At 53.0% G+C, this 23,758-nt stretch overlaps 2 protein-coding genes across 2 annotated transcripts; one reads left to right on the top strand and one right to left on the bottom strand.

Annotated features, from left to right (window-relative positions):
* Window positions 1-8,870: 8,870 nt before the first annotated feature.
* Window positions 8,871-11,054, bottom strand: LOC308045037 (C-signal-like; the record flags this gene model as incomplete). Its single annotated transcript, XM_080352057.1, has 6 exons — window positions 8,871-8,975; window positions 9,253-9,372; window positions 9,720-9,878; window positions 10,149-10,336; window positions 10,515-10,566; window positions 10,908-11,054. 6 exons carry the CDS (start codon window positions 11,052-11,054, stop codon window positions 8,871-8,873), a joined length of 771 nt encoding a protein of 256 aa, XP_080208183.1.
* A 4,135-nt stretch (window positions 11,055-15,189) lies between these two features.
* Window positions 15,190-20,935, top strand: LOC308045035 (C-signal-like; the record flags this gene model as incomplete). The annotated part of the gene is made up of 6 exons (XM_080352055.1): window positions 15,190-15,336; window positions 17,453-17,504; window positions 18,361-18,551; window positions 19,382-19,540; window positions 19,839-19,949; window positions 20,641-20,935. The coding sequence occupies 6 exons, from the start codon at window positions 15,190-15,192 to the stop codon at window positions 20,752-20,754; spliced, it is 774 nt and encodes a 257-aa protein (XP_080208181.1). The 3' UTR covers window positions 20,755-20,935.
* Between the last annotated feature and the right edge of the window lie 2,823 nt (window positions 20,936-23,758).

The raw sequence follows: 23,758 nt of genomic DNA, 5'->3' as shown, positions 1-23,758 counted from the left end.
GGGCCAGCTCCACTACTGGCACAGCCTCTGGATGTGGAGCTCCAGGGCCTCCTGCACCTTCTCCTGTAGGAACAGGTTCTCCAGCATCTCAGTGTAGATGGGGACAGCATTGGAGTGCAGCAGTGTGGAAGTTGGAGACAATATGGAGAGCAGTCATGGGAGTTTCCACATGGACATACCTTCACTTGGCCATGCAGGGGTGGCCCTATAGGGCTGGACACTCTTCAGGTCCTGGCAGGTTTCGGGAGGTGGCCGATGGCCACATCTGCAGACTTCTCCATCATATTCATGTGTTCTCTGTTCTGCCAGAAGTCCAGATACCTTTCCCTTGGATCCCTGAGAATCATCTGCCGCCCAATGCTGTGGTGTTAAGAAGGAACAGTTTGACATTATTGCACAGAGAGGAGAGTGCAGAAATGCTACAGGTTCCATTCAGATTGCATATTAAAGGATCTGCTTCCTCTCACATTTCTATACATTCTATGATGAGACACACACCCTGGCATCTGAGGCAATGACAAGGTCCCCTGTGCAGGCAGCCTGGGGATGGGCTGGGCAAAGCATGAGACTTTGGACCAAAGAGGCATTGACCCATAGGGCTAGGTGTCTTGGTGTCTAGTGAGAAAACACTGGAGGAATCTTTCACCCACAACTTTCTGGTCCCATCTAGAAATTCTACCGGAGTGCTCAACAGCTGGACCTTACATGTCAGGGTTCCTCTTCCCAGGTGCCATCCTTCCAAGCCTGATACCCTCCCACAAGGGTGCCAGTGAGAGACCTTCTTCCCCTGAGTCCTGGTTGTGGAGGGAAGGGCGCTGCAAGGGATGGGGAGACACCATCCATAGCTGGAGAGATTTACCAGACTAGCTGATTCTGATCGAAATTCCTCTGCCTATTCAGCTCTACTCTCTTGCTCCACTCTTTCCGATGGATGTGGTAAGTCTTCAGGAGTTGCAAGGTGTAGTTTGCTCGCACAGAAAGCTGGCTGCTACAGAAAGGGAAAAGTCTCCCTAACCTTCTGTCCGAGACTCTCCAGCCTCCTTCCTGCCTTCAACTTGGAGGCAGTTTGGGGCTGCCTGGTGTCAGGGTCTAAGCCAGGTCATGGAAAAGGGGAGGATGCCATACCCAGCCTCAGAGCTCAGGGTCTGAAGTCCTTCACACCTCGAGCAGCTGGTGCTGCTCCTCAAGTTTCTCCAGTTGAGGTTGGTGAGCACATTCAGTCTGAGTAGCTCCCGTGGACTCTTCAGGTCCCTTTTCACCATGGCTTTGGTCAGGGAGGGAGCAGTCCTCTCCTCTTTCCCAGTCAGTGGCAGTGGCGAGTGTGATGGAATCTCTGTCAGTGTTTCATGAGACCACCTAGTCTGCATTGGCACCAGAGGACGATTTTTAGGAAGCTTTGCACCTCCTTCGGGTGCTTTGAACGTTCAGCAGCGGAGATGCCAGCGGCTATAGGGTCTGTGCAGGCCTCCAGCATGGTCTGTTCCACCCTCAGAAACCCCCATGAGATGAATGAGAGTCACCCCAACACAGCACTGGGGGTACATCAGTTCCCCACTGGCCCCATGCTCTTATGTTGATATCACTTATGACAAGGTAAATGAGGCGGGGGAATGGTTGTTTTTCAGAGAGGGAACCGTGAGGTAAAAAGGTCCAGTGGGGCTGAGCAGGTCAGAGCACATCACTGAACCACAAAGATGGCTGAGCTGGAGGCCCTGAGGGAACCATTAGCCCTCAATAACCCTGCCCAGTATCCTCCAGGACCTTCATCCCCATCCCATTTCAGCCCCTGCCAGAGCTGATCCAGACCCTGACCTGCAGACTGGTTTCCTGGTGTGACAGGGACATCCTCTTCTTGCTTCTGAAAATGGGAAGTGAGGTTTGAGGTCTGACACTGAGAGTTTGCTTGTGCTTGCCAACCTTCTCCTCCAACTCCTGAACTCTTGGCAGAAAGCTGCAATTACCCAAGAGGGTGAGCTGATATGAGTGGAGGAAGAAAACACTGAGTCGTAGCACCCACATGAGCCACAAACACCCATGTGTTGTCCCCATCTTGAGAGAACAAAGAAAACAACAGTGACTTTTGCCACAATCAGAGCCTGGAGGACCTCCTTCTGTGAATGGCACCCTGGTGGCCACACACTAAAGGCTACGTTTTGGGGGCACCCGCTGCAGGAGAAGGAGGAAGGGGAAAAGCGATGTTGGCAGTTAGCTCTCTCTGGCACCCCTTCTGTGCCAGAAAACCTTCTACAACCATCAGATTTGGAATTAAATCTGAGTCTTCCAGTTGGCTAAATCCAAGGTAGAAAGTAGTGAACACAGTCACCACACTGTCCTACTGGGGAAGGATGTTCTGAATTTCATTTTTCTGTGAAAAGTGGCTTCATTTTGACTGAAATGAGAAGAAGTTCACAGACATCAAAAGAGAAGGATAAAATTTCCTCAGGTCTTGGAGTAATTCTTCTCACAAACATCAGTACTGTGAAAAATCTGAACAATCCTTCAGAGACAACACTGACACTGCGTACAAAGGGAACAACTCATTCAAGAAATCCAAGAGCACAGGGTCACCCTTACCCATTTCTCCACAATGATTACCTGCTAGGTGATCGTTTTTCTTTGCCTTTCTGCCCCTTTCCTTTCTTCAGGCCAGATAGTGTGGATGGAGACCGAGACCACCTTCTTCGAGACAGGAGGCATTCAGTAGAAGGACTCTCTGGAACTGTACAAGAGGAAGAGTCCTCAGAAAACACCTTTGGGGTTATTTAACAAGAATAACAGGGAAATCAGCTCCAGCATCTGATAAAACAATCCAGTTCCCTTGACACCATGATCTCAAAGATGTCTCACTCCCTAGGAGGTCTTTGGCACAGCTTAGTAGCCTTTTAAAGTCATCTCTGGGCAATTTTTCTCCCCGCTTTCGAGGGCACAGGATCTGTGGGACAGGTAGACCCCTCTACCTTGGCAGGTCAAGGCAGAGCTTTCTGAAATGAAGGAGCAGCTCGGAATATATATCAGGGTACAGGGCTCTGGGGAAAAGTTGGTTGCCATGAGGTCTTCCATAGCAGGTGACTCGAGCTTTGCTGTATGCAGCAAGGAACAAGAAATGCAGTCTTCCCTGCCAGGGCACCACTTTTTGTCCTTATCTTCAATCACCTACTGCTTGAGGACACACACATATACACACAAGCACCCATGCCCACCCCAACCCCCTAGTCAAATGTGACATTACCGTTGGTCTCAATTTGCTTATCACCCTCTTCTTCCTCCTTCTCCTTCTCTTTCTCCTTCTCCTCCTTTTTCTCCTTCTCTTCTTTTTCTTTCTCCTTCTCCTCCTTTTCTTTCTCCTTCTCCTCCTTTTCTTTCTCCTTCTCCTCCTTTTCTTTCTCCTTCTCCTCCTTCTCTTCCTCCTTCTCCTCCTTCTCCTTGTCCTTGTCCTTCTCCTTCCTGTCTTCTGTTATCTTCAGAGGTCCTACAGAGGAACACTTCACAGTTTCTTTCTCAGAGGGAAATGTAAAATCAAACCTGGAAATGAAAGGGCACCAGATTGAAGACAGGACGCCATGTTCCCGTTGCATCTTCCATTAACAATGCAGTTATGGAGAGACTTGAGGAAGTCTCTCAAGGCTGCTACTTTCCAAAGTAGAGTATGCAACGTCCTTGAGAACTGTGTTAGGAAATGGAGTGACACAAGACCTCCATGACCTGGGAGCACACAAGAGGCCCCATCAGTCTGCTCCAGACTTCCCAGTCCCAACTCTGAGAAGGTTGATTCCCTCTCTGAAGACTGTCTCTTAACTCTTCTTCCTGTTCATGGACATGGAGAACAGACTACTCTTTCTTTATCTAAACGGTCAAGGTTGGTTTTAATTCTAACACTGCCTAACAACTTCCTTACAGACCCTCTCACGTTCATGTCAGAGCATCTGTAATGCAGAACCACCACCCCTGTGGCCATTAAGCCCACTACTGAGCAGCCCCAGCTCAGGTCAAGGCTCTGAGGAAACCCACTCAAGCACACGAGGAGAAATCACTCCTCCTGTCCCCCAGGGATGCAAGGAGCAGGCATTTAGGGACACTTGGGACCCTTGAGTCTCACCAAAGGCATGACTATGTCACAAAGACAGGACTTGTATGAATCTAATACCCACTCAGGGAAACTTTTCCTGTACAATCCATGTGCAGGAAATTCTGGGATCTTTCCATTTTGAAATTGTACCCAGAAGAAAGAGGTGAATCAAGGGAACCTTATGGAAAATGTTGTCCAAGTTCCTTAAACAACAAGAAGTGAACATACTGTGGCAAGACAAAGACACCACCAGGATCCACGCGAAAATCAGGACTTTCTCCACCCAGTACGACCAGGTATCTCCTCCCTGGGGTCTGACACAAAGACAAAAATATGTGAGAGCATTCCAGGGACATTTTTACCTTGTTTATAAAGTCTTTCTTCTGCTCAGAGAAGACACAGCCACTCAGATATCCTATAACAAATTTTTCTTTAACTAACATGAGTCCCTCAACTTTTCAGGTAGAAGCTGCAGAGATCAGAGGTGAAAAGGAGCAATGAAACTACCATGAGTTGCCCCACGCAAGCTGCCATCTCTCAGGTTCACAACACAAATATGGGGAACTGAAGCTGCTGCACCTGCTGCCCCAGCATCCCAAACATGGTCCAAGGTGTTTCAAAAGCAGTAAGATCACCCCACAGCTGTTAAGATGCAGGGGAACTAAACCTCGAGTCTCTGTGAGAGATGAAGTAGGATGGGACATGTAATAGGCAGGTTGCCATGTCTTGGACTCAGACAGCATCTACTTTTGAATCCATCAAAACCCCACCATTACAATTTCTAGGACAGACAGTGTGATGCTGAGATAGGTAGAGCCATGATCTAACTCTGTGTGACCCTTCCTGGATTCTTCTGCATCAACTAGACCACTGTGCAGGAGAACAGGACACTAGAGAGTTGGCACTGCTGTAGACCATGACTGCCACAGTGGCCATGGGGGTCCTAAATGGTCAGCAGAAATTAACTGAGTCATCCTTTGACATGTGTACAGAAAGACAAGGTGTAGTACCAGGAAAGGAGCAACTTACACTGAGAAGGGCTTCCAGCAACTTGCCAGTGACATCCACAGTGAGGAGAAAGTCCTCAAAAAATCTCATAGTGACCTCTCTGTTTCGTATGGAAAGAATGCCAATGGCCTTGAAGACAAAGTCCGTGTTCTGTTTTCTACAAGTAGCCCGAAAGAATGATGCCGCAGTCTCATACACACAACATTGTACGGTTGTAAAAGGTAGCTGGGCACACACGGAGAGCTCCTCACACCTCAGAGGGACAATGGTTACATCAGCTAGGGAACAGAACAAGAGGAACAAAACGTCACTTCTGCAGCAGGACAATGGCATAAGTTCCAAGCAGCTGCAGGCAGGACATCATTCCAGCACAGTCTATTGAATCCCATGCTAACAGCTCCCAGGAGTGCCTGGGGGATGAATATCGTGTGAGAGGGAGACAGGTGCAGATCCCATGGCAAAGTCCATGGCACTCGACCACAACCATGCCCACAGCCGGTGCACTCCGGCTAAGTCTGCCAGACTCATGGAGAAGCCATGGAGGAGCAAACCACAAGGCCTGCACATCAACCTGTAGCATCTACCAGACCCCCTGCCCCTCATCCCCAGCAAGTGGCCCCACAGGCATCCACTTGACGTTTCAGTCACTTGGAAGATGTGGTATGTGAAAGAGAAGAACCCCTCCAGACACAGACCCAAGCTCTTCCTGCCCCACAGCATCATTCATGTCACACTGCAGCTGCACTGACCAGAACTCATGGCAGATATGACCATCCCCGAGTTCTTCCACAGACTCTTGTCCTTGTCTTCAGCTCTGGCCTGTCTACAAGCGGCTTGTACCCACTTTGCTCTAGAAGGATCCTGTAAGAACCAACAGGAGCTCTGGCCTTTGCCCTTACAAGTAGGTGCACATAGCCATAAAGGCAGAGCATGAGCTTTATCTCCGTTTCATGCATAAAAGCAACTCCAATAATTACAGCCCAGAGCAGTAGACCTAACATTGCATAACTGTGACTGATGTGGAGCCAAGCACGAGAGCAATTAAAGAAGAGATCCTCTAGGTGAAGGTGTATTGTTAAAAAAGGACACCCAAGGGGTCTTTCTGAGAAACTGCTCCTTGTTGGTCTGTCCAGCTTGAACAAGCTGAGGTGGTTCTCAGAGCTCTTTAGGCATTCAGTCATGCTTTAACAGTGGCTAGCATGGACCTCAAGGGTGGTGCAAGGACAAGCAAATGTTTAATCCATCTACTTACCAGGAACGTCTTCTTTAGCATAGCTGAGGTTGCATTCATCTGCAATCACCTTGGACATACGAAACACAGGTCTCCAAACAATTGAATCCTTGCTGTTCACAGTGCATGTGAAGTCTTTAAGAACATAGAATGTGCCGATTCCTAAGAGCTGGACGCCCTGAGAACAGTGGAGGTAAAAAGAAGGAACAATTGTAAGCATCCTGGAGAGGAAAACACTCACCAGTGATTTGTCAGAGCATGGGGATGCTGCCTTGAGCCTTGCCCACCCCGAGCCTACGAAGACCAAGATGGGACAGAGACAAAGCACGTACTCGAGGCCTTTTTTGCTCTTTGGTCCTCTGCTCAAGAAATCTATTGGGAAAAGTAACAGCAGAGCCAACATCCCACCCCCAGATATAACTGGAGGAGTTTCCAATGACAAGGTGAAACCCTAAAAGAGGCACCAGGGTATGGTCTTCCCGTTCTGGTGGTGTCGATGAGAAATACTAGAAAGTGCTTAACACTTTCTTGTACTTTATCTGGACTTCCATTTTTATCGCAGGTGCCACAGAAGCTGGTCTGTGACACCTTGGTTGACAGCAGTGTCCTGCTGGGTGACTGATTCTGCTTTCAGAGCACTGAAGCGATGACAATCGATGGCATAGTGTTGTCCAGACAAGGCAAGCTCTTAGGGGTTCTTGAGGGGAGGAACAGGATGCAAGACCCACCCTCTCCTGTGCCAAGTGCTCTCTAATGCATTCAGACACGCTGTCCCAAATCATCAGGATCTCTGGAAAGCAAGAGAAAGATGTGTCATACTCCAGGTTAGCAAGCTCACAACCCTTCAGCACGCTCTTACCCAAGGAGATGGTGAGCCAGATTAAACGTATTGGCACCCCAATTGAGAACATGTAAGGTGCTCCACATGACAAATGATGTGGAATAGTGGTCCCCACCACTGAGAGGATGGTGTGGTGCCCACAGAGGGCTCAGGGGTTCTGGGGACCCCCTGGTGTCTCCTCGGCAGGGACCCCTGTCAGCCCTCTCTGTGCTCATTGACAACCATGGCTGGGAGCTCTGGTGGGCAACCTCCTCTGCGAGGCAAGTCGCTGCCTTTGGTGGTAGGGACTTTGACCTGGGCAGTAGGCAGCAAGACAAGGGCAGAATAAGTCCTCGGGAAGAGGACCCAGGAATCCTGGCTGCCAAACTGATCCCTAGTCAGGAAGAGATGACCAGACAGGGCTCTTTTTGCACCCTTCAGCCCTGTCCAGCCTTCACCCAAAACCCCCATGTTTCCACAGCTACATTCACAGCTAACACTGCCTACAACATGCAGGAACCCCCTCTCGCAAGCCTCACCGTTAGAAGTGAGATTCCTGAGCGTTGGGAATGCACCTGGGCCCAGGTTTTCCATCTTTGTCTGCCACCCCTCTCGGTTAACCCCTGTAGCAGGAGGGTGAGAAGGAAACATCTCCTCCATGATCTCTATCTCCTACTCTGACTTCACCCAAGGGCCTCGAACTCTGTCCTGACATGGAATGTTCCACTGTGACCCCAGACAATGTCACAGAGATCCTACCAGGTTTTGCCCTACAAGAGGGAGGGGAGATGTTTGGTGGGCTAATCCCACCTTGTTGCCCACTCCCAAGGAGAATGGGGGGGCACTAAGGTCCTTGGGGTTTGGTCCAGATAGGAGCTGACTTTGTGCACTCCAGATGTGCTGGTCAGCTAGTCGGTTCCAACTGCAGAGGCTGTGCCACCATTGCTGATGTGGGGCTGTGCACACAGAGACATTCCAGTTCCTGGGATACAGGCAAGGCTTGGAGAACAATGCACAGAGCAGCATCCCTGCTCCTGGGACAACAGCTGGGCTCCAGGCCTCCTTTGTAGGGTTTCCCTTTGTGTGAGAGAGCAGCAGGAGCACAAGGAGCTCTGCCTGATGATGAGCCAACGGGGAGTTCTTAGGTTAGGAGAAGACTGGGATGGGCGTCATTGTAGTGGCTGTCTGCTACAGGCTGCCTGAGCAGGAGCAACGAGTGCATGAGGCCTTCTAGAGACAGCTAGAAGTAGCCCCATGTTTGCTGTTCCTCATGGGGTATTTTAACCACCCCGGTCTCTGCTGGGGGGACAATGCAGCAGGACATAGGCAACCCAGGAGATTCCCAGAGGGCATCAGTGATAACTTTGTGACATAGGTCCTACTTATAAACAAGGAAGGGTTCACTGGTGGGGCAACTGATGCATCAGAAGGTTGTGCTGGCCTTCAGAGGGAGAGCTGTGGGATGAGCCTCTCTGTGCCTGGGGAAAAAGCCCTTCCAGGATGATGGCCGGGACCCCAGTCAGAGGAAATCAGACATCCAGACGTACTTAGCTGAATTATATTGAGAAACAACTCTGAGAAGTTGTCTCAAAGCATCAGTGAAGACTCCCACAACGACAGGAGACCAAGAGGAAGGTTCAAACAGAGCTACTCATTGTTTACTGGCACAAATGTATTTATTAAGAGACAGGCATAACTTGGTGCAGCAGCAAAGGGACCTTCTGTCAGGATCTTGGGCTGACATCTCACCAGGGTATAACCTTCTCGTCCCAGCTCAAGAAGGTCCCAGTGTCCTTCTCAGAGAGGGAGGAGAGCACCTTCAGCATCGCTTTCACGCTCTCCTCCACCGTCTGCAGGGGCAGAAGGAGAAACACAGCTGTGTGTCAAAGGCCTGGCTGAGGTCTGCCCTGGAGCAGATCATTGCTCAGGGCTTGGAGCTCTCTGGAGTGAGCGAGGCCGGCACAGGGCAAGAAGAATTCCCCATTTCTCATGCCCTCCCCTCATGTGCCCCCAGCTCAGAGCATCTGCCGCATTGCTCTCCCAGTGCCCAGCATGCCCAGGACTGCTCAGTCCTCTGTATTCCCAAATAAAGAAGTTCTTACAGAACTCATCCAAAAGCTTTCTTACTATTTGTGATCTTGGGCCCCCCATGTCCGTTTGTACCCAGCCAGGGTTGAGAGCGACGCAGAGGATGCCGTGTTCCCGGTACCCCAGGGACTGGCCCTTGGTCAGCATGTTCAGAGCAGCCTGTGGGGAGACAGGGCAGGGATGGTGATGGGAGGGGAAGGGTGGCTGCGGGGGACATGTGCAGAGCTGGTGGCTGGGACAGGGGAGGGCAGGTGGAGCCAGCTCCCTGGGGCACACGATGCTGCTGCACTGCACCCATGTGGATGACCAGCCCAGGTGAAGGTCCCTCTGAGGTGGGACCTGGGTCCAGACATGGGAATGTGCCATCAGAGGGACCCAATGACTAGTGGGAGCTCAGGAGCTCAGCCACAGTGCAGAGAGGTGCAGGGACTGAGGGCGAGGTTGGAAGGCATGCAAGATCAGAGAGGAAAATACCTGGGCTCACACCCAGTGCAGCGTGGCCATACCTTGCTGCAGCGATAGGAGACAGCCTGTGCCAGTTCCCATAAATAGACTTCCTTGATGGAGCCCCCTATGCTGGATATGTTGACGATGGCAGCCTTGCTGCAGCTCAGCGCTGAGCCCGGGCTCCCCTGGGCAGCCTTCTTCAGCAAGGGCAGGAACGCCTGAGAGGAGAGAAGGGGACGAAAGGAAATAGGGTTGTGCACAGGGAACAGGACAAGCTCTTTCCACAGTGGCAACATTAGCGCCAGCACTGGAGCATCCTCCCTCTTGTTCCCACTGCCCCAGCCCATAAGGCTCCAGCTCCTGAGCTCCAGCCTGTGGCTCCATGAGCTCCATTGACCACGAGCCCACCAAGCACTGGAGCAGCAGCAGGACCCCCTCCCACCAGCCCTTTGTCCCCCAGCACAGCCCAGTTGGGGTGAGGGTCTCACCTGGCCCAGCAGCAGCGGCCCAGCGGTGTTGGTGGTGTAAACCTGGATCATGTCCTCCAGCGTCTCGCTATCAAGCGTGGTCATCTTGAGAATCGCAGCATTGTTGATGAGGAGGTTCAGCCCTGAGCCCCCCAGCTGTTCCTCCACTCTGGCTGCAGCTGCCTTGATGCTGGTGGGGTCATTGACATCTGCAGAACACAGGGGAGGTGGGTGCCCGTGTCCCCATGCTGGCTTGGAGGCCCCCGTGTTCCCAGCACTGGGTTCCCAGGGTGTCTCAGCACCCAGGCCCTCGCCAGGGCTGTGGGAGCCGTGGTGCTGCGCAGAAAGGGGAACTGGGGCCAGGGACCCCCACCTCGGGGTACTTACCGAGTTGGGTGATCACCAGGTTGGGGTGCCTGGAGGCCAGATTCTGTAACTCCTGCAAAAGAGGGGACCACGTGGGCACGGAGAGGCAGGAGGGGCTGTGCAGAGGCTCAGCCTTTCCCAGGCAAACCCGTGTTGCTCCAGCTCGTCCCTGCCCCGCCTGGCGCCCAGCACCCCGCTCTGGCTGCCCCGCTCCCATCAGATGGGGCTGTGTGCCTCCTGCACACACCACAAGCCACTGTCCCCTCCACACATTCCATGCACAGCTGGTCCCACAGCTGTCCCAGCCCAGCTGTAGCTCCAGCCCTTTGCAAACCCCCTCCCTGCTCAACCCGCTGCCCTGGCACCGAGTTCTCCCATCCTCCAGCACCACCCACCCCCCCAGCCCAGCCCCACCTGTGCTCGCTGTCCCTTGGGGTCCCGACAAGCTGCAAAGACCCACTCAGGTGGCTTTGGCATCTGCAGGAACTGCCGGACAAACCCCAGGCCGATTCCCCGGTTGGCCCCAGTGACCAGAACGGAGCGGATGCTAAGCTCTCCCATATCGCTTCTCTTCCCTCTGCTCCAGTTTGCATTGTTTGATCGGCTCCCTAATGCTTCTTTATAGCATGTTCCATGTCCACCACACCCACTCAGAGCTTGCACAAACCATTGGCTCTGGGTACACTATCTCCAGCTCTTCTGACTCTCTGGGACACAGTTCTTGGCTGGCAACCAGCTCTCATTATCAAAGTGCAAAACTCACGTGGCTTTATCAGTGAAACTCTGCTGACCACAGGAAACCTGGCCCCTTAATGCAGGCACTATGGGCCAGCTGGGTCAGGAGAAGCTGTTGTGGGTGAGGAGGGAGGGAGGGAGAGAGGGAGCAGCACATGGGAGGGATGCAGGATGCCCCAGGGCTCAGGTGGGCTTCACAGCTTCACAAGCATCCCGTGGGCTGTTGGGCTTTCCACATTGTACCAGGTGGTGCCTCAGATGGCCATGAGCAGACGTTCTCTGCCTTCCTCTTGCCTCTTCCAAGCCAATGTCCATTCACTGGTTGTCCCATGAGAGACTCATGGAGGAGATCAAACCCAGTGTGGTCTCCTGGCAGAAGGAAATGGACCTACCTGGCCTGCACATCACATTTCTGCTGCTCAGGCACTCCACCCCTTTGGGTGCAATCCTACATTGAGTGGTCACTCAGCTCAGAAAGCACAGACAGCTCAGGTGCCCAGGATGTTCTCCTGCAAAGGGAAATGCCTTGGTGAAAGCCCCATTGTCCACATCCCCCACAGCCATGGCGCACAGGCAGTTCTTCACTAGCGCCAGTGAAGCCCATTGCTGCCCAATACCTCAAGTGAACATATCAGAGATTTGTAGCATGGGGAGTGGTACATGCGCACATTGTGTGTTCCTGCTCCAGCGCAAGTGCAGACCTATCCCCAGAAACCTCCCGGCAAGCCTTATGACACAAATCACAGCAGAAAGCTCCTCCAGTTCATTTTTGCTAGCCTCCCAAGAGGCACATTCACAGTTTCTGCTGTGGTGGTGTTGAAATATCTCCACATACCTGCTTGAGAGAGAACTGAATTTTGCACATCCCATCACAGCATCTCAGCATGAGATACTAAATCCACGGCAATGCTCCTATTTGTGGAGCCGCTGTTCTTTCTCTACCAGCATCCCATGACCCGTTCTTGCTTCGATGGCCACCTAGTGCTGTGCTGTCCAGCTTCTTGGTGAAATATTCCTCTGTGGGAACACAGCTACAGCAGCCGGCTCCTGCCCTCCTGTGCATCTGCAGCGTGTGTGTGGGAGCACATCACAGATCTTCCCTCTTCCTCGACCCTGACAAGTCTCGGCCTCTCCTCAAGCTCTACGCATTTCATTTTTTTCCCCATTTTCTTTCCTGGGGCCAATCAGACCTACTTCTGCTTTTCTGATTCTCCACATTGGGTTGAGAGGTTTCTTTTGCCTTGTGAATTCCCACCACTCATCAATCGTACAAAGCTCTGGCTATTCCAGCTGTCCATCTCAGACCCATCTCTCCCTGAGAACCCTGACAATTCTCCCCACCTCAGCACAGCTCCCAGATTGCAGGACTGGTTTGCAGGCTCTGATGGATCAATTCAATAACGTTTTCTATACATTTTACATTTTATGACCACAACTATAGTTGCCAGTATCTGCCATTTGCACGAGACCTCTGCTCCTCCAGACTTCCACAGTTTTCTTCTAGGCGGAGGGTGAGGCCATCACACACAGCCTGTTAGAAAGCTCTGCGCTGACTCAGAACCAGATAGGATCAGAAACAAAGCATTAACGTTTTAGATCTCCTGTTTTTGCTGTGTCAACACTGGTTTATAGCCTCCCATGGTTCCGGAGTTGTATCTTTACCAGGTTGACTTTGCTCTCGGGCCACATGCTGCATTGTTGATTGTTAGAGTTTAAACAAGCACTGCTTCTCCAGGAGCCAGAGTCCAACTGGGCACCAAGAGAGGGAGGAGTGATGGTCTGCACCTTGAGATGAGCATTAAGGTCCTTCTGTTCACCCCTCTCCCGTAACTCCTGGCAGCCGTATTTCACATATGGATGTTTTCCATCCCACCACATTAGGAAGACTCAGAGCCAGTTTTCCAATATGCTGTCGCATCTCCTCCACTCTCCTTTGCTGAACACTCATGTGTACTCACCTTCACCTGGATGTTTGCACAAAGGGCAATGACAATATTGAGAAACCTGCTTTTTTTTCTGCCAGCTAGGGAAACGGGCATATGGCCCAATTATCTTTAATACATTTAATCTACTATGTAAGGAAGAATAAAGATACTGCTATCTATCAAGGCTCTTTGTTCGACATTGTATTCAGGGCTGGTTTGGGCCATGTCATCACATCTTAGTCACTTGATGAAGAATGAATACTGATGAATGAATTACTAATCTAGGGGCTGGGTGAGACTTACCCAGCCCTGTAACTGTGCTGTGAAGCCAGGCAGGTCATGGCCACCCTCCCTGACTCATTTTCTTTTTGGCTGGAGAGCACTAGTGAAAGCCCATTGTGATGGGATGGTGCAGGCACTAAGGGTGAGAGCCTGAGCTCAAACATAGCTTTCTTAAAACCAAAATATATGACCTTCCTCCTAAAACTGGCTGCTCAGTGCTGACAGATCAGCCTCTCCACTGATAGGACCTGGACATTTGACTGACACCCTAAGAAACACAACAATGCAAGATATGGGAGAAATTCTTAAGCCTGCACTCCGCAAGGATCATCTCAGCTTCACGTCCTGCGTCTGAGGGATGCAAGAGGATGGGACGTTATTGTGAGGGTCAAGTGGACCACACCAGGACTGGTGCATGGAGAGGTGGCTCTCACAGCGGGCAGTGAGGAGTCAGTAGAGACAGCACAGCTGTGCCCACAGGACACCAGAGCTCACCAAGGTCCAGTGGGGGCTGAGGGCAGCAAACAGGTGGAACATTTGCATATTGATGCATTCAAGAGCTCCAAAATTCAGTAGTATCAGATTCAAGCTTTACCAGTCAGTAGGAAGTTACCAAGGCCTGTAAAGAAACTAAAGCACTGCGGTAAGCTTTGTGATTGTGGTGCGGTTTTTTTTTTGTTGTTTTGTTTTGTGTGTTGGTTTTGTTTGGTTGGTTGGTTTTTTTTTTCAATTGTTTGCATTTCTCTTTTTTACCTTTTGGAAGCCTCACAACATTTAACTAACCGAGGGCTGACAATGCCTTGTTTTGTGGATGACTGAAGCACAAAAGTGAATCAAGCAAGGGCCACCATGGGAAGTATCCAATAGCAGATGCTTAAAGCCCAGCTCTTTTCATGGTTCACATTTATATTCTGAACAGCCAAAACAGGTGCATTGCTGGGCAGGCAATAAAGAGCAGCTGGGAAAGATTTGGTACCTCCCTGATAAATTGGGTTGATAGGTGTGAGAAATGCAGTTGTGATTCATGCTAAGATCTATAATGTTTACAGATACAGCCAAATGAGGCACGGGCTCTAAACCTGGAAAAAGGAAAAGGTGGTTAAGTTCTATGTAAAAAGTTAAGAAACTTGTTTATGAAGTTTATGCTCTAATGAACACGTGTTTAAGGAATACAATTAAGGAATTGGATTAAATGTTGTTTATCCATAGAAAAAGCGTAAGTTATTTATTTCAATGAGGGTATTTAGTTTTGGGTTTCCTTCTTTTCCTTCTCCCTGTCTAGGGGAAAAATTGCATTGCTGTGCTGAAGATACCAACTCAGAAATACTGTAAGCCTTCGCCCCTGCACCCCAGCCTTGGGAAGAGGTTGGGGTCCCTGCAGCCCCCCCAGCATCCCTCCGGGAGCCGTCGCTCCTTCCCGCGGGGATTCCGGGGCAGTCGGGGCCCCCCAGATGGGGGTGCGTTTGTACTGCACGTTAGCTGGGAGGGATAATACATACACACACACATAAACACACACACACGCGCGCACGCGCGCGCGCGCACACGCACACGCACACACACGCACACACACACACACACACACACACACACACACACACACACACACACACACACATAAACACACACACATAAACACACACACATAAACACACACACGCACGGCCCCATGGGTGGCTGGGAAGCCCCTCCCGGGCAGCCCGGGCCGGGGAGGCGGTGCCGGGCCGGTTCCGCCCCGCTGGGGGCGGGCGGCGATGGCGGCGGGGCGGGCGGGCACGGTGCTGCTGACCGGCTGCAACCGCGGCATCGGGCTGGAGCTGGTCAAACAGCTGCTGGCGACACCGCGGCCACCCGCCTGGATCTTTGCGACATGTCGGGACCCCGAGGGACCGCGGGCCCAGGTGAGAGCGGGGCGGGCAGGTGCCGTTAGTTAAGCGCTCGAGTAACTTCACCAACGTGAAGAAAAGCATTGTGGTCGCAAGGGACGGCGTGTGAAGGTCCTCTGAAGGTTTGCTGTGCAGTGGGTGCAGAATAAGCTGTGTCCCGTCCCCCCCAACCGTGCTGCTGGGAGATTTGAGGCTGCCTTGGCCGTGTCCCAGCTGGCCCTCCCCTGCCAGAGCTTTGCCCATGGCCTGTGGGCACGATGCCAGCTCGTGCAAAGGTTGGTCTGAGCAGGGTTGGACTGGGTGGTTGGGACTGGCTGAGCTGGGAGGATTTGCGGCAATGCTGCTCTGGGCGGTTCTGTGATGTGTTACTGGTGTCCATAAAAGCTGGGAGTCCATTAACGAGCGGAGCCTGAAGGCTGCGGTGGGATCCTCCCTCCCCTGCTTTCCACTGCACTGAAATGTGACTTTCAGGTGTTGCTTCAGCAGGAAATCTCAGGAGCAAAGCATGGCCATGCTTCCAGCTTTCCTTAGGCCCAGCTTTGCTTTCCCACTGTTTAGTTGACCCACTGAAATAGCAGCATGGAGACATTTGCTCTCTGATAGATCCCACCTCCAGCTGCTTTGTTTGCTGCATCTTCTCGCAGCTTGGCTGTGTGCAGGGCTCACACCTTAGGAAAGTCCTCAAGATGGCCGTTGTGTGGTCACTGCCAGTGTTGTTCTGGCTCAGGAGTAGTTCCAGTGTGGTGAGAATCCACCCTGCCACCAGCCCGGGGTGCCCAAGCTGGTGAGACAAAACTATCTCGAGTCTCTTCATTTTGCCCTGTTCTTCCCCCAACAACTTGCTGATATCAGGCACTGATGAAATCAGAGGACTTTTTGCAGGGCTTGGCTGGCACCGCTTTCCCCCAGGTGATCCATGCACGTTGCTCTCAACCATGGGATGCTTCTCTGAGCCTTGTCCAGCCACAGTAGGACAAGGGCAGCGTCTTCACGGTGTTGCTGCTGAAGTCCATGACCACAGGAGACTGTGGACAGAGTGACTCTCCATCAGGCTCGTGCCACTGCAAGAGCCACATCGCTTCTTCTGCCCCTTTGTGCCAGGATCACGTGCTGGAGGGCGTGAGGCTACTTTATGCTTGGTGCAAGGCCATAGAGACTAGCAGCTGGGCAAAACAGGGGAGGAGAAGTGCCGGTTGGCAATCACAAACCATTTAGATGGATTTTTCCATAATTTCCTGAGCCCAGAGGGAATGTGGGAACATGGGGCACGGTGGGGAAGCCCAGAGGTGACTGAATGTGAACCACAGCCAGCACCAGCAGCTCTCCTGCTCCACGTTCGTAGGACAAGTCCTAGGGGGAGTGTCACTTCACAAGAAGCCACTGATTTGTGTTTCCCCTGTAGCATTCTCTGTGGGATTGTTTGTAAGAGGTGTTTAGTTCTAAAAGTAATAGTTTTGGACACTTCGAATATAGCGTTTACATTTCTGTCATCCAAAACCTACTATAGGTGAAAAAAGCTTAGAGCAAAGAGCTGCTTGGAACTGTAAAGCGGAAAGTTTCAGCTTTTATCCCTTTTGGATTCTGAATCCTCTGCGTTTGGTGAAAATAATAAATAAAAAAAAGTGCAAAGTGCTTAATTTCGTTTGAGTAGGTGAGATGTAGTGTCCAGAGCAGAGTAGGTCCTGGGATTGGGCTGTTTGGATCCAGATGCAACTTCCCTAAACATCAAGCCTGGTGTTGGTGCTCACAGCCGTTCCTCCTCCATCTCACTTCCAGCAGCCTCTGGGAAACGTTTTTGGCCGTATCTCCTGCCAGTTTACACCATTTACTCAGGTCCTTAATGGTTTGCTTTGCTGTGGCTCTGCCTGGGTTGTGTGCATAGACCCTTTGGGAGAGTGGCTGTAGTATCTTGCAGCTGTGGCCGTGTCACACTCCGAGGAGATAGATGCATGTTGCTTTGTGGACCCTAGAAGAGGCCTGAGAACCTCAGTAGGTCCACAGTCCAGGCATTCACAGGCTCTGAGTAACATCCAGAATGTGTTTCCCTTAGGGTGGACCATTGCTGATGGCCCAGTTTGATACTTGGCATCTCTTCTGCCTCGCGCTCACTGTTTCTTGTCTCTTTTTGTAGGAGCTGAGAGATCTGGCATCCAAACACCCAAACCTGGTTCTTGTAAAGCTGGGTAGGTGCGCTCTGCCTCTGAGCTGGTGAACTTGTGGCTGCTGGCCACACTTGCTGCAGTTCTTCTTCCTTCCCTCCCTGCCTTCAGGCTCTGCATGGGAATCCAGTTCTTCAGACCTGCTTCAGGTCCTGCTGCCAAAAGCCCAGCTTCTCCAGACCCATCTCAGCCCCAGTGCCCCATTCCCCAGAGCCTTCTTGCCCTGTGGCCACAGGACCAGGAGGTTCTTGAGACCCATCCTGTGTGGCCTCCCTATCCCCCAGCCAAGTGACCACATCCTTGCTCTGCCATGCAGCTGAGCTGCCTTGATCTCAAATCCCAGGCAAGGCTAGGAGGGCTCCAGGAGGAAGGCAGCTCCCATGGAAATGCTTGTACAACTGACCCAGAGCCTGGGCAGGAGCCGTAGGGCCTTGCACAGCCATCCCACAGCAGGTCCCAGCACAGCGCCCGTGGGGACCGTTCCCCCCTGCCCTGACTGCTCTGGGTTCTCCAGAGTTTGCTCAGGCCTGGACTTCATCCACTGACAGGACGCTGTGCCTGCTGGTCCCTGACACAGCTTGGGAGTCACCGCAGCATTTTGCCACCGCAGGGCTGTCCCCAGGGTGGCTTTGCCCACTGAGCTGCCCCAGGGCAGAGTCCTTCAGCTGCTAGTGGAGGGGAACTCTGCGCGTGGTGGAGGAGGCAATTTTGGGAAGGGTTGGGGCTTTGGGTGCCGGGGTGCTCAGAGATGATTGCACAGCGCCATCTGGTGCCCACACATGGAAGGCCATGTGAGGTGCATCGCTGTTCCTCATCATCTTAACCCCCCTCCTCTTCCAGGCCCCCCGTGGCTCTCAAACCCTGTTCTCTTCCACCACAGATATTTCGAATCCCTCGGCTATTACTGATGCAGCGAAGATCGTAGAGGGGAAGCTGGACGGCTTGGGCTTGAACCTGCTAATCAACAATGCTGCCATCTACACCCCCACGGCGTCGCTGGCAACAGCAGATGCTGAAGATATGATAAGTGTGTACAAGACTAACACAGTGGGGCCAATGCTGGTGGCCCAGGTATGGATGAAGCTCTGGGGATGGAGCTCACCGTGCAGGGGGAATTTAGACCAGTTTAAGGGTAGACTGGGCTGTCTGTGGTGACAATGGATACACTTCACCTTGTATCTTGTGTTCAGTTTTGGGTTCCTCACTACAAGAAAGACATTGAGGTACTGGTGTAAGTTCAGAGAGGGACAACAAAGATGGTGAAGTGTCTGGAGCACAAGTTTGATGAGGAATAGCTGAGGGAACTGGAGGGGTTCAGCCTGGAGAAAAGGAGGCTGAGGGGAGACCTTCTCGCTCTCTACTAGTACCTGAAAGGAGGTTGTAGCATGGAGGGCGTTCCAAGTAATAAGTGATAGGACAAGAGGAAATGGCCTCAAGTTGTCTGTGAGGTTCAGATTCGATAGCAGGGAAAATTTCTTCCTGGAAAGGGTTGTCGGGCATTGGAACAGGCTGCCTGGGGCAGTGGTGGAGTCACCATCCCTGGAGGGTTTTAAAAGACGTGTAGATAAGGTTCTTAGGGACATGGTGTAGTGTTAGTGTTGGGTTAATGGTTAGACCTGATGATCTTGAGGGTGTCTACCAACCAAAATGATTCTATGATTCTATCTCAGGGAGCTTTGCCAGGTTTCCTGGGGCAGTGCTGGGGCTGTGCTCCCAGCCCAGGCGCCCTGTAGCCCCACTGCACTGTGCTGGGCTAACTAGGAGCAGGCAGGGCCATTGCAGCAAAACACCTGGGCTCTCTTGGCTTCCCACTGTTCCTCCTCATCCTCCCTGCCATAGGCAGGCAGGGTTGCAGTTGCCGGCTGGAGGCACAGGCATCTCACAAGGATGCTTTTCCCCAGGCGTTCCTGCCCCTGTTGAAGAAGGCTGCCAAGGAGAGCACAGAAGAGGGACTGAGTTGCAGCAGGGCAGCCATCATCAACATCTCCAGCATCATGGGGTCCATCCAGAAAACTCCTAAGTCCTTCTTCAAGCCGGTCATCTCCTACCGCTGCAGCAAGGTACAGAGACTGGGGACCTGCCCGTGCTCGTGAGCTTGGTGGGAGTTGGAGCTGCCCCTTGCCAGGGCAGCACCTGGGATTGTGAGATGGAGGGACTTATCCCTGTTGATCACTGCCCAAGCTCCCTGGCCATCTCCATGCCCAGCTGGTGCCCACCTAGGGGACACAGGTACTGTCTCTTGAAGACCTGGCATTGCTATTTCTTCCTTGCCGTGTGGCAGGGATGGGAAAGGGAGTCTGAGGTATGGAGCTTTCTGCTACCCGTGGCTGATCCTTCCTTCCTTCCTGCCTTCCTCAGGCTGCACTCAACATGCTCACCCAGTGCCAGGCTCTGACCTACAGGGCAGCCGGGATCCTCTGTGTGGCACTTCACCCCGGCTGGGTGAAAACCGACATGGGCACCGAGGAGGTGGGTTTTGGCTGAGCAGGTCGAGGTGGGGAACCCACAGGTGGGACCTGAGCCTTCGAGACAAACTTGCAGTGGCATGGGAGGTGCCTTGGGTGGCTGGGATGTCTCTCAGGAGGAGGGATCTGTGTGAGAATGAGTTGCCTCTCAGGCTGTGAGTTTACTGCATCTGTGCTGGGCCCCTGCAGACCATGTGGGTGCTCTCTGGGAAACAGCATCAGCACATGGCTGTGGTGAGCAGGAGGGACAAATGGCTTTGGGCAGCCTGGAGATGCGTAGAGAACCTGAATCCAACGAAGCAGGGAGGAGAGGAGCAACACCATCCCATCCTATGCTGCCTTCCCCGAAGAGCTGCAGTTCCATGAGATCTCACCTCATTCTGCAGAATCTATGGTTTTGGGGTAGTCCCTGCAACCCTGGAGTTTTGAGAAGGCTGCATGTAGCATCACGCTTTCATCAGGGATCTTTTATGTGTCCTATTGTTTTAAACCGATAATTGGCTTCCCAGCCCGAGGCACCTCCATCCAAACCATCAGTTAGCATGCAGACACGCAAACATCCCCTGTACCAGACCCACTCCACCTTCTGTGGCTCTCTGCTTGGTCTGGGTGGAAGGAGCCCGGCTGCCAACATGCACAAGCTGAGTGGGTGCCGGTGGGGTCTCAGTCCTTCTCCTCACTTGTGCCCGTTGTAGGCTGACCTGACGGTGGACACAAGCGTGCGGGGGCTGCTGTCTGTACTGCCCATCCTCTCTGAGAAACACAGCGGGACCCTGCTCAACTGGAAAGGGCAAGCCATTCCTTGGTAACTGCTCTCTGTCCCTGTGAGGGCACCTCACAGTGCCAGGGGGCTCACCAGGTGCCCCAAAACACCAGGATGCTCAGCTCTCTGGGGTCTGCAAGGGTCTTATTTGGGACTCCACTACTGGGTGTGCAGGGCAGCCTGTAATCTTTGCCTTCACCTTGCTAATAAATAAAGTCAATTAGTACTCGTGCCTTCTCCCAGCTGCAATGGCTGCACTGAGACTGACTCTGGCCTGGCCTGGAGCTGGCTCCATGGCCATCTGGCTCCATGTTTCTCCTTTCTGCCCCATGCCATGTGCTGGATCCTATCACCGCTCGCAGGCAGCTTGTAGCGCCCTCTCCCCCACTGCCAGCCCCGAGAGATGGACGCAGCTGCCCTGGGAATGTGAGGTGAAACGGGACTGCTGAAAGCTGGGACAAGCTCCATCTGCTTGGCTGGTGGTCTGCAGTGCTGATGACATGGGACAGTTGCCCACCTGCTGTGGCAGTGAGGTTTTGGCTGAGCTTGGGAGGCTGGCAAACCTGTGTCTCCAGCCCTCTGGGAAGTGGGACATCACAGTGTGGGCAGGTCACCTGGGCCGTGGGTGGCCTTGTGTGTCCCAGTTGTGTCAAAAGTTGTGGGAAGAGAAATGGGAAGCTCTGCAGGTGAGGTCCGCTCTGGCATTACTAGAAGCCTAGGTGCTAGGGATGAGAACAAACCTCGAGGGGCTGCTGGACATTGAAGCACCATGAGCTTCAGCTAGTGGGAAGCCAAGTGCAGTGGCTTTCCCTTCGGGTGCTGGGACAATAGGTTGATTGCTGTGCCAGAGACAAGTGGCAGCAGGTCAGTCAATCCCATTTTTCAAGCCAGTATGTCCCACCTTGGACCTCTGCAATTTGGAATCACCATTGTCGAGTGCTTTCCTTTCCCAAGTGGGGCCAGCTGCTCCCCAGTAGCCCATCCCACCCCCCAAGACAAGGCCTATCCCAGGGACGTGCTGGCACTGAGCTGCGAGGAACTGCCCCAGTCCTGGTAACTTGGTGGCCAGGGATGCCCAAGAACCTTAAGGTGCTCCAGGGCATGTATTCCTCAAGAAGCCACAGTGAGAGGGCAGATGGGCAGGTCTCCCTCTCCAGTGCTTGCCAAGTGGTGTCGGCTTTTCCTTTGCACAAGTTCCCGGTGTTTGTGCTCATGCAGCTGATTATCTCCCTGTTTCCTCTCCCTCCTGATGTTTCCTGCCTTGCTTACTCCCTTTTGCTGGTTTTGCCCTTTGTGTCAGGCTTATCTTCCGGCTCTGGGCAGTGTCAGATCTCTGTGTCCCCCCCTTCCCAACATGATGGCAATGCACAGACCTGAGCACCCTGCCCTGGGTCCTTTCCTTGGGCTGCAGCACAGGGAAATGCCAGCTCCCTGGGAGCATGGGCAAGCTGGGACAGAGCAAGGACAATTTATGATACATCTGCTTTTTAGCAGCTGATCCATCTCTATTCTGAAGCTGGGGACCAGGTACCAATTGGACCTTGGGGAGCTGCTGGGTCCAGTAGTAGGGAGCATTTCAGGTACTCTTCACATAGGGGCTGCAAAAGGACACAGGGACACATCTGGGGACTTCCAGGGAGCATGGACGGGAATGTTGTCACCCAGAGCAGCTCAGACTGCCTCCACCAGCTCCTGTGGGGCCACAGTAGTATCTGGGGTAAACACAGAATCATAGAATAGTTTCAGTTGGAAGGGACCTTCAAAGCTTATCCAATCCAAACCCTGCCATGAGCAGGGACATCTTCACCAGGTCAGGTTGCTCAGAGCCCCGTCCAGCCTGGCCTGGGATGTCTCCAGGGAAGGGGCATCCACCACCTCTCTGGGCAACCTGGGCCAGTGTTTCACCACCCTCAGCGTATATCTCAGCTCTGGGGAGCTCAGCAGTTCTCCAGGCTCCAGGGACTGACTTCAGTGATGGGAAAGGCCCATATTTTCCAGGGTCTTTCACCAACTGACACCTTTCAGACCAACAGCCACCAGAAAAGACTTGTTGCACCAGCAGCTGGTGTCAGACATGTCCATGGTCAAGGCAGGAGTGGGGAGGACATGGAGAGTCCTGGCAGGACTTGCCAGGATCAGGCCAAGTGAGAGGCACCCCACCATGCTCAAGTGGGGCAAACAGAGCCCCCGTGACAGGCTCCAGGAGCAGGGTGGGGGCAGAAGAGGAGGCAGGGAACGGAAAAGGGCTGCTCCTGTGACACGGCTGCGGAGGTGGAGCAGGAGGCAGGTCACAAACAGGCAGCACGCGAGGAAGCGCTGGGACACCAGCCAGTGTGGCCAGGGTGGCTGCAGCAGCTCCAGGTGCAGCAGGACCTTCACTGGCTCGGGAAGGAACGGGAGCAGAGGCAACCAGAACTGCAGGGACCTCATCAGGACCTGGAGATCCTCTCGGCAGGAGTCTCCTTCCAGCCAGAACAGCTCTTCATTCTGCCAAGGTGCGGGCACTGTCCATGGCATGGGGGGGACAGGGAAGCAGGATGGTCACAGTGGGGGCATCTCCGTGCTGGGTGGCACTGCGGTCCTGTGGCTCAGAGCCCCAGGTGACCATTGCCAGAGCCACCAGCAGTGGGGTAAACCAGTGCTGGGAAGGCTGGATCATCTGGGCAACTGCAGCTCTCTGCAGGGTGCAATGCTGGGAGGGTCCCAGGGTTCATGGCTGCCACCGAAGTACTGGGACCCCAGCCTGGGTGCATGAGAAATGTGGCTCAGGAGGAAGCAGGTCCTGGCCCCCACAGCCCAAGAACTGCCAAGGAAGCCAAGTGGGGCCAGCAGATAATGTGCCAAGGCTTCCTCCAGCACCGCCGCAGCTGCAGGGCCAGGGTTGCTCTGTCGCTATCTGACCCTGCAGAGCCCCATGGATCCCTTTTCCCTCTCGCTGGGTTATTGTTAGTGGGGAGGAAGCAGCTCACCAAGTTCCACCTCAAGCTTTTAACCCGCTGCTGCCTGACCTGCTGCTCACTGCTCCCGTTGGCCAGAGCCAGGTAGGCTCC

Source organism: Nesoenas mayeri (genome assembly GCF_963082525.1).
Source record: "Nesoenas mayeri genome assembly, chromosome: 12".
Taxonomy (NCBI): domain Eukaryota; kingdom Metazoa; phylum Chordata; class Aves; order Columbiformes; family Columbidae; genus Nesoenas; species Nesoenas mayeri.
The sequence above is the reverse complement of the archived record's forward strand: the minus strand, read 5'-3'. Positions and strand labels throughout refer to the sequence as shown.